We start from the raw sequence: 11,498 nt of genomic DNA, 5'->3' as shown, positions 1-11,498 counted from the left end.
AGAATTTCCAATGCCTTCTTCAAGTGTTGAAGTTGGAATAAGTTAAGTTCTTCGATAGAAGATTCCCACTATACACCATCAGCTCTCTTCCTAATTTCTCGAAGGGATTCTCCGCAATTTTTCTCCATCTGGAGAACCCCCTTGAGGTTCATGAGCTTGGTATTGCGCTCACGAATACCAGCTTCTCTACAAGCCACGATTTGTTGATTGTGGACATCGTTATTTGCTGGAGGGAGGTTCCTCCCAAGGAACCTCTCCACCAACCTGTCCACGCTAGGGTCACCAAAGGAGAACACATTTTTGCCGTCGAGGGAAAATATCACAATGACAATTTTAGCACCACATAGCGTACAAAGTTCACTAGCCTTTTTGAACAGACCAACACGACGCTTAGAAAACGTAACTCCTAAGTTACTTGCCTTCTTGATTTTCACCATGTCAACCCTTTGAGGACCCTTGCTGATTTTTCTTGTAATCTATAAACTATTACTAAGAAATTGTGAAAGTAAAATTGTGAGTTTTGGTCTTAACACCAACAACTTTATATAGGAAATTGTGTTTTAAGATAACTTGGGGAGCCTAGAAATTTATGTTCTTTCCTTTTTGCATTGAAGAAAAGTATTGAAAATGAAAAACATTAGATTCACTTGCCCTTCATTCTTTGTCTCGGTAGATATAGACCTTATTATCATAGATTCACTTCCCTTCATTCTTTGTCTCGGTAGATATAGATCTTATTATCATAATTAGAGGATAAATATTTTCCTTAATTAGAATTATGTTATTGGATTGCACTTGACTGCCATTTTATTTGAGAACATTTTAAAAAATATATATATTAAATGATTAATAAAACCCTTAGGGGTCATTTGGTTTGAAGACAAGTTATCTTGGGATTAAATATGATGGGATAAGTTATGTTGGGATAAGTTATGTTGGGATAAGTTATGATAGTATTAGTTATGTTAAGATTATTTCTTATTGGTTGTTTGGTTTGTCAAATATGCATGACATAATTTCTAAGAGTAAGTTGTGTGTTAACAAAAATACCCTCTAAGAATAAATTGTTTGTTTATAACAGTGGGTTTAAGGGGGTAATTTTGTTATTTTACATTTTTATCCCGGGATAACATATTCCGGGATTAGTACACCACCCACAAGTAGGGATAAGTTATCTCAGTCATAATTAATAATCCTGGAATAAGTTATCCCACACTTTGTAACCAAACAAAGAATTGATGGGTACTAAAAAATTATCCTAGGATTATTTGTCTTTATCCGTCACACCAAACGACCCCTTAATGTTTTAATAGTAACACGAATTTTGCATTTACAATTGAATTTTCCTAGTCAATCATCATTTAGAGACCTACAATGTATCACATCAAGCATATGAGGGCGTTTGAATTTATAAATATTATTATTATTTATACCGCAGTTTAGTGCTCGAATTGGAAAGGTTTTTCGCTTAATCACTTTTTGATTTTAATATACCGCATTGTTCCGACAGAAATCTCATATTGTATATAATGTCCTGATGGAAAATTTGCAGATTTCTAGTAGACATTTTCACATTTATTTAAGGCTTATGATAGAAGGGAATTAGTTTATGACAAATATAGGAGTAGTTTTAAATATATACAATAAAGTAATTAGTTTACAACAAATATAACAAAGTTTTATTGACATAAAAAATAGCCAAAAATCATAGAAAGTATACATTGACTAAATATAGCTCGTTGTAAGTTATAGAAAATAGACATTAACTATACAATATAGTTCATCTATACATGAGCTATACTTTAAATATACATTATATACACTCAAAAAGTTGATCGAAGGATCACTTAGTGTAATTATACCAAAGAATTATTTGAAGAAGAAACAACAAGTATGACTAAAATGACAACATTCATAATTTCACTAAGTTAAACATATCCCTCTTCACTCTCAGCAAGACAAAAACACTAATTATTTATTTAGAACTTAATATATATCTATCAACAATTGTACGTTCAATAAAGATCACAAACTCCATGTAGTGATATATTTGCCTTTTTAATTAGTAAATGTTAAACAACTCACATTTCAAATATTATACAGAAAATAAACAAAACCGTTAAAAGAATTCTGAGGGATATTTTTTTTGTTTTACATAGATTTATACCGTGGTATTAAATTCTATGTATTCCTAATATCACCAAATATAAGGTATTAGTTATACATCATCTATCATGTTGGGTGTGTAACTAATCCATGAATTAGTTATACATAGGCCTTAAATTCCTACCAAACATAGTACTAAATAATACCATACAAATACATGGACTATTTCTCCTAACATTCCCTTCCAAATGACTCATTAGTATTTTTCAGTTTTTTGATGTTTCTACAACCTCTATAAACTTTGTCCTAATTAAACTTTCTTCTGCTTGTCTCTGCCCATCCTATGTTTTACCATAATCTGGCATACCATTAGTGATGAGCTACCAAAGGAATTCGTACCAAAACCCTAAATTTAAGAGTCATTGTCAACGCCAGCGATAGATGGCCTAAGCTCCATGCTGATGAACCACCACCAAAACCACCATTGAACTGTGCAACGAATTTTAATAAAGTAGAAGACAAAATCACAATGCCTATCCCTATCAAAGATATTACTTCCATCCATGGAGACCCAACTGTATTATGGGAGGAAGAAGAGGTTCAGATCATGATCATTAAAAAAGATTTACAGTATGCTTCTGGAAAATTGTCTTATGGCTGGTCAAACCTAGAAAAAATTCGTAAATTGATCCTTTACGGTGTGAGATTCAAGCCTGAATGTAAGGAAGGATTCTTGAGTGATGGACACATATTAATTCGGCTTACCAATATGAATGATTACGTACATGTCATGTCAAAATCGACATATTTTTTGAAGGCTAAAGACTGATATAATATCATATGTGACCTCTAAAGTGGGAACCCTAGTTCAACCTAGAGGAGGAAACTACTATTGCCTTAGCGTAGATCTCTTTTTTATCCCTATCACCTAACTTTTTCGTTAAAGAATCCTTGTTTACGATAGATAAAGCAGTGGGAAAACCATTACATGTTGTCATGGATACAATAAGCAAATCTAGACCTAGTTTTGTCATGGTAAAGGTTGAGGTCGACTTATTGAAAGAATTTCTCAAACAAATCAATGTTGGAGTTAAGAAGACATATTATGGGGAAATCATCTCATCATGGATAAAATTCTTATATGATTAGATGCCAAAGTATTGCAAATATTGCAAACTTCGAGGCAGAGGCATGATTTTTGTCGAGGGGATTCAAAAAGATAAGTAAGCACACTAATAGTATTCACAAATAAGTGGATCGGGGCGGGCGGGTCAAATATAAACAGGTCAGATTCGACATAAGCAACTAAATAAAATTCAACTCTACCTCAACACAAACAATAAAATCGAGGAATTATGTGTTTGACATAATATTAAAATGAGTACGAGAGAGTGTATTTTTAAAAAAATTAATTATGTTCTAATCTCCATCACTGTTCTATATATATGTTACTAGTATACGTACCCGCGTAATGCGTATATAATATTAAAATATTATTTTTAATTTTTTTTATTGTGATATCTTGTTCGAGTATAGTAAATCATACAAAAGTTCAACTATCATATTGTTCATCATTAATGAAATGCAATCCCTTCCCCTCCCCCTCCCCACCCACCCTCACCCCATAACTAATTCTATGTGAATAGACACAACGAATAAATTTTATGTATCATATTTTATTATTACTATTATATTGTTCACAATTTGAAATCATTAAATTGTTAGTATTGATTTTTATAAGCTTATCATTTAGCTTAATATAATCATTAAATAATTTTCAAATTAATATAAAACATATATATTTATTGTGTTTACTCGTGATTTTATAATTTTATTTTAGTGTTCACATCTCTCTAATTTAAAGTTTTATGGACAATAATATGTATATTATTTAACTATTTTATTGTATTCTCAAAATTATTCAAAATATTCTCCCCACCCCTCTTCCCCCTTCTTTTGTTTTACTCTATTTTTATTACTTTTCGCTAATCTAATTTGAACGAATTTTTTACGTAACACGTCATAAGCAGCTGAGTGTTTTTTTATATCAATATATAGAATACTAAGCTTAAATTTGTTACTTAAATTTTATATTTTAATGTTTCCTTATTCATTGAGATTTTAGTTATATGATATATAGATTTTAAGTCTTTTTTGAAAAAATATTTTCTCATCTAAAAGCCCTTCAACTTTTTTCACATTATAATTTATAATTTGTTTCCTAGTTTTGTCCTAACTTAATAGTTATCGTATTATTCATAAATTAGTATCCTTACATTAATATGTAAGTTTTTAATAGCTTGTCACTTTATCTAATATTCTTATGGTGCGTAAGATATTAATAAGGATATTAGTTAGTTATATCTATTTACATTTTATAATGGATAAATTTTGTACAACATGAAATTAAAATTCAGTAATAAAGTTAGTGATCAATAACTTAAAAAAAAAGAAGAGAAGTGATCTTAACATTATAAATCATTGTAGAAGTATATGTAAGAGGGGCTAAGAAAGTAAAGCTCCATTACAAATCAAATTTTATTTAAGTTTGAATTCAAATATCATTTTAATTTATTTTTTTAAAATATTTTTATCGCTTATCTTTATCCTTGATTTTATTAATACAATAATATTTTTTATAAGCTATATAATTGAATGGAGAGAAATATTTGGAATTAATAAGATAGTTCTTGGTGTAATTATACCAAAGAATTATTTGAAGAAGAAAAACCAGATATGACTAAAATGACATCATTCATAATTTCACAAGTTAAAAATATACCTCTGCACTCTCAGCAAGACAAATACACTAATTATTTATATAGAACTTTATATATATATAAAACTTAAAAGTGGAAAACTCCTATCTTTCAAAGTTGGATTATAATTGTTCTCCTATATCATATTAAAGTATAATAAGAATATCTATTATCATATCACTAGTATGATACAATAAATTTATTTCAAATTAACTGTTCATGATAAACACATTTATTTTATACCTTAACTCTATTTTAATACCTAAAAATATGTTATAAACATGAGTAAATGTGTGTCATTGAGATCTTAGTCATAGTTCAAGGGTACTTATGAATTATTTCTTTTAATATGTATGCAATTTTATAAATTGCGCAAATACAATCTCTCTCTCTCTCTCTCTCTCTCTATATATATATATATATATATATATATCAACAATACGACATTCAAATAAAGATCACAAACGTCATGTAGTGATATATTTGTCTTTTCAATTAGTAAATGTTAAACAACTCACATTTCAAATATTATATTGATTTGTATTGGATTTATTTAACAAATAACAACTCTCTCTAAATAATAAAATTTGTAAGCTAATTTATTTAAATAAATTTACTAGTACAAATATAAAACATAAAACACAGAAAATAAACAAAATCGTTAAAAGAATTTGAGTGGTATATCTTTACACAGATTAATACCATGGTATTAAATTCTATTTATTCTTAATATCGCGAAATGTAAGGTATTAGTTAGACATTCTATACCATGTAGTGTGTATAACTAATCCATGAATTATTTATACAAAGAAATAATATTAAAATGAGTTCGAGAAAATGTATTTTTTGAGACTGTGATCATTAAAGAAGATTTACAGTTTTCCATAATTGGACAATTTACTTATTGTTCGTTATAACTAGAAGAGATTCGTAAAATTAGTCCTTTACGGTGTGAGATTCAAGGCTGAGTGTAAGGTAGGATTCTTGAGTGATAGAAACATCCTAATTCTCCTTATCACTATGTAAGATTACGTACATGTCATGTGAAAACCAACATATTTTTGAAGGCTAAAGACGGGTATACTATCAAATGCACTCTAAATTAAAGTGGGAACCCTAGTTCAACCTAGAGATGGAAACTTCTACTGCCTTTGCCTGGATCTCTTTTCCATCCTTATCAACTAATTTTTTTTCGTTAAAGAATCCTTGTGTACGATGGTCAAAGCAGTGGGAAAACCGTTACATGTTGACATGGCTACAATAAGAAAATCTAGACCTAGTTGTGTCAAGGTAAAAGTTAAAGTCGACTTATTGAAAGAATTTCCCAAATGGATCAATGTTGGAATTAAGAAGACATATTCTGGGGAAATCATCTCAACATGGATAAAAATCTTATACGATTACAATATTGTAAATATTGCATACTTCAAGACGGAGGCATGATTTATGTCGAAGGGGTTGAAAAAGATAACTAAGCATACTATAGTAGTATTCACAAATGAGTGGAGCGGGGCGGGTCAAATATAAACGGGTCGGATTCGATATAAGCAACTAAATAAAATTCAACTCTACCTCAACACAAACAATAAAATCGAGGATGTATGTGTAACACCCCAAAAAATTCTAAGTTAGACCCGAACTATTCTTCATTTACTTGTAGGGTCATATCGGGTGGTTCTTAATTATCCATATGTGTAAAGGTAAATTCTATAGTGTGGGAATGATTTTGGATATCAATTAAGGTCACTAAAAACTCCTAGCACAAAGTTGAGTTGAAAGTTTCCTTACCGTTTAAGTTTTGATGTAAGATTTTCTGTGGGTCAACTTCAAATGACCATATCTCTTAGAATATAAAGAGTTACATGGCCCATAACCTATCAAATTAAAGGTATTTGAATTTTCTTTCCAACGCCACCAATTTCGCAACTAAATTACCTATGATTTTTCTAAATTTGCAACTTCAACTGACCATATCTCATTTTTTTGAGAGTGTGAGTTTTATACCTAAACTATCACTTATTAGTTTGAGAAACACATCCCTCTCTTTTATTACATTCTCTTCATGGTGTGTGTACCACACTCTGTCTTTTACTTTAAAAAATTTGTCACATCACACCCCACATGGACAAAACATTTCACCTTGACAAAAATTAAACAAATTATTAGCTTAGTTAAAATTAAAGATTAAAGAATTATTAACCTAAAATAATAATATATTTTGATAAAATGAAATGTAAAATATTTTTCTTATTCCTACGCCATCATTTCCTCTCACCGTACCCCTCTCCCCCCGATATGATTTATTTTTTAAATATTTTATAAAAGAAATTTAAAAAAATTAAAGGACGGGGGATGTCCGCGGGGGGATGGGGAGGTGGTGGAGTGGGGCAAGAAAAATAATTTAAATTTTACTTTTTGAAAAATAATAATTTTTTTGGGATATTAATACTTTAATCTTTAATTTTTAATCAATACTAATAGATTATTATTTAATTTTTGTCAAGGTAAAATAATTTATGTGGAATGTCATGTGTCAATGTTTTTGCAAATAAAAGAGGGTGTATTACACACACCACTGAGGTGTGTTTCTCGAACTGATAAGTGATAGTTTAGGCATGAAACTCACACTCCTAATTATTTAGGTATGAAACTCAAAAAATGTATATAGTTTAGGTGTGTTTTTGATACTTTATCTCTTTTTTTTAAAAATCATTTAGACCCATGTTATATAAAATTCTAATTATCTATAATAGGGGTGAAACAAAGTGGGAATAACCACTACGATAATTGATTTTTGCGTAAAAATATATCAATCAATCCATGCCCATAATAAAATAAAAGTATAGTATCTTTAGTTCTATCAAGTCTATCTGGGTTTAACAACCAACAATTTCTATTATACAACCTTGAGAAAGCCACTTGAAAATAAAAGAGTCACCAACTAGACTAGATATTGTTGGGTTTGAAAGAATCAAAGCATCATATGGAAACTTACAATTGCAAATAATATCGGGATAAATCATATGACAAAAACTTACTAAAAATGAAAATATTATTATATGATTTGGACAATTAGCCTACATATTTACTAGATACTCGGATTAAGATTTTGCTGAATGTGTCGACACTAGAAAGTTCACATTTGGTTACTTGTTCCAATTAGCTAAAGTAGCAATATCGTGGAAGAGTGGTAAGCAATCTGTCATTGCTACGTCCACAATAGAAGCAGAATTTGTGGCATGTTATGAAGCCACAATTCATGCATTATGGCTGTGAAACTTCATTTCAGGACTTGAGGTTGTCGACACCATTACCAAGCCGCTGAAAATTTATTGTTATAATACTGCAACAGTATTCTTCTCCAAGAACGATAAGTACTCCAAAGGTGTCAAACATATGGAATTAAAGTAGTTTATTGTCAAGGAAGAAGTTCAAAAACAAAGAGTGTTACTTGAGAATATTAGAACTGATCTCATGATTGCAAATCTATTAATAAAGGGCTTAAAACCAAAGATATTTAAAGAACATGTTCAAAGAATGGGTCTTGGTTGTACCTATGATTGATACATTTATGATGTTTTTACACTCTGAGCTCAACTATGTGTTTTTGATATATATTAATGAATTTCTTGTTTCTCATAATGGTGTATATATTATTGTTTTGAGATATTACAAGATAAGTCTCTATGAGACATTATTTTGGACCATAATATTATATATTTTACAGCTTATGAACCTAGTATGATAAGTTGCTAATGTAGTACGTAGTATATGGAAGGAAGTATGTAGCTTAAAATTTACGTACAACCGCCATGACTCGCATTAGTAGTTTGTTATATTGTGGTATGTATGATGAACATTATAGAAGAGATTTATTGTATGCATAACTAATGTTTATGAAATATTAATGTTATATGGTCATTGGGCCAAGTGGGAGAATGTAAGAATTATTTCTTACTTATGACCCAAGTTTACTTGTAGCCCAAGTAATACCATAAATAATATTTAATGATTAATAAATCTCGTATGTACATTGGTTAATTGATGAACGTACCATATTAAGTCTTAATCTCTATAAATTGGTCCTCCATCCTCCCATTAGGGTTACCACATAATCTCTACAATAATTTCATCGCTAACAGTTGTGGTAATGTAAGGCTAGGGTAAGGAGGTAGAAACCAATTTATGACTAATGCTTCCGCTTTTCTCTGTGATGATATCTTTCCCATCAGGTATGTGTCTCTAAATATCTCTATGTAAGATTATCGTATTCAAAATCCTGATATGTATTAATGTATTTAATCTTACAGAAAACACCAAACAAATTGATCTCATTTGCATCAATCTCATATCTTCAGTCATTTTATGATTGAGTTACATTCACAGGTATATAACATAAAAGTATTCAAAACTTTAAGTTTTTTGAGATTGTTGCATCACTTGATCCTTGGTTGATGTTATTGAAATCTCTTTGCGGTTGAAAAAGTTTTGAACCATCTGGTCGACTATGTTTATCTTGCAGTTCCTTCTACAGATCTCAAGCCGTTTGAAAGTAGATAACACTTCTGCTTGATGAGACATAGCTTGTTTTATCCGAGAGAGAAATTAAAACTCCTCTATTCGATTTTTCATAACTGGTTCCAACAAAAGTAATACTGATTAAGGGCGTGTTTGGTAATGCTTTCCATTTTTCTCATGTTTTGTTGGGTTAAATGTTTTGGAAAATGTTTTCCAAATCAACTCATTTTTCTCAAATTTAAGGAAAATGACTTCCCTTAAAAAATTAAGGAAAACATTTTCCAAAACTCTCTTCCAACTTCAAATTACAATTTTTGTTGTTGAAAAAATTAATTATTTTGTCCCTGCCCTCAAACCACCCCCCGCTCCCCCCCAAATAAAATAATTTAAAGCTTGTTTTTAAAAACTATTTTTAACTTCAATTTTTTTATTTTCTTACCCCACCCTCACCCCTACTCCTAAAAAATATTTTCAACTTCAAAATGCATTCATAAATCAGACACTAAAAATCTTTTCCGTAAAATAATTTCTACTCACCAACCAAACATGAGAAAATATTTCCAAAGTCTACTTGTTTTTCCAGGTAAACATTTTCTAGGAAAGCATTTTCCATGAAAAATATTTTCCTTCATACCAAACACATCCTAAATTCATTCTAGATGAGGGTGATTGGAACGTGACACCTGATCCAGTCAGCACAACCACAACCATTGTCACTCCCATAATGAACAGTCACATAGTCAATTAACGGTTCCTGGTATGTAAATATCTATACTTAGTCGTCTCATTAGGTTCGATTCATGTTTCTCTATTCCCATTCATGTACACCTACAATAGGGCCATTAACAAGAATATACAACACCAAACTAGAAGTCGAACCATCATCTAACTCTAGTTCACAGGACAAGGCCTTTCCCACGGTGCACTTCATTTTCAGCAACTAGGGTACATGTACAATCATCCCTTTTTCCATGCCCGAAGGCCTAAACATGAATTCTACCGTCAATTAACATTATAGTACGCAGTGGGCACAAATTTTGCGACTATTCAATTGAGTAAACCTAGCCTACCTGGGCGCCAAGCAGCTGAAGAGGGATTCTAGCTTCAATCAAGGCTTCCGAACAACGAGACGGTGGATTTTTGGCTGGGAATCTACGAGTTGTTGTCAAACTTACGCTAGAAATCTCTGTCTTCTTCCTTCCCAAACCTAGAGCAGCCTTTTGAGGGTTTCTGGGGTGATCCTCGCCTCTTTTTGACACTTAGGGAATAAGGAGAAAATAAGACTTCGCATTATTAAGTTCTGCCCCCGACCATCCCACTCTGGTGCTCCCAACCCCGCTAGAGCGCCGCCGCCGTAGTGGCATCACCCTGTTATGGCGGGACAGTGGGCACCAGCATGCTCAAGACATTTTGCCCTTCTTAATTAACAACGATTCGGGTCGTTACACACTGTTTGCCCTGTTTGGTTGGCCATGTTATTATATGGTCATCATGTAATTTGGTGTAATTGGCAACATGTAATTACACTCTTAAATTCATAGGGGAGGTTGTGAATTGCTGGTAATTAATGGTGTAATTACTACCTTATTACTTTTTAATTTCTTCCTTTAATTTTTTTCGTTTTAATGTATTTTTTAATTATTTAATTTAATTTTTATTTTTATTATTCTAATATTTTATAAAATAATTTCTTTTATATTTTTTTATATTTCATTTCCTTTTTTTCTCCACTTTTACTTCATGTGATTCCATGCAATTTTTCATATTATGTTAAAAAAAAATCATTAGTACAATTTTGTTAGTATTCTAATTTTAAATTAATGTTGAATTCATTGTTGAATAAATTTATGGACTTAAGTTTTCTTTTTTCTTTTAAATAATATTTATGTGTGTTTTGTTGAAATTCAACATAAGAGTATTATGTTAAATTTTTGTTTTGAATTTAGAACTTATGTTATATTTTTCAATTTCATTTTTAGGAGTATTAACTCGATATTTTACGTTTTAAGCTATTTTTTAAGTTAGACTCGATAGATTATCTTGTTGTCAAACATTTTATAATTTTATGACATTATATTTATAATATTAATTTTTTTTGTCAAACATGCATTTCAT

The 11,498-nt window shown here is 30.5% G+C and overlaps 1 protein-coding gene across 1 annotated transcript; it reads right to left on the bottom strand.

The window, feature by feature from the left end:
* Positions 1 to 68: 68 nt before the first annotated feature.
* Positions 69 to 437, bottom strand: LOC107061930 (agamous-like MADS-box protein AGL62). Its single transcript, XM_015311978.1, has one exon. It carries the CDS (start codon positions 435 to 437, stop codon positions 69 to 71), a length of 369 nt encoding a protein of 122 aa, XP_015167464.1.
* Positions 438 to 11,498: the final 11,061 nt, after the last annotated feature.

This window comes from Solanum tuberosum, unplaced genomic scaffold (assembly GCF_000226075.1).
Source record: "Solanum tuberosum cultivar DM 1-3 516 R44 unplaced genomic scaffold, SolTub_3.0 scf00179, whole genome shotgun sequence".
In the NCBI taxonomy this organism is placed as follows: Eukaryota; Viridiplantae; Streptophyta; class Magnoliopsida; order Solanales; family Solanaceae; genus Solanum; species Solanum tuberosum.
This window is presented reverse-complemented; position numbering and strand designations above follow the sequence as displayed.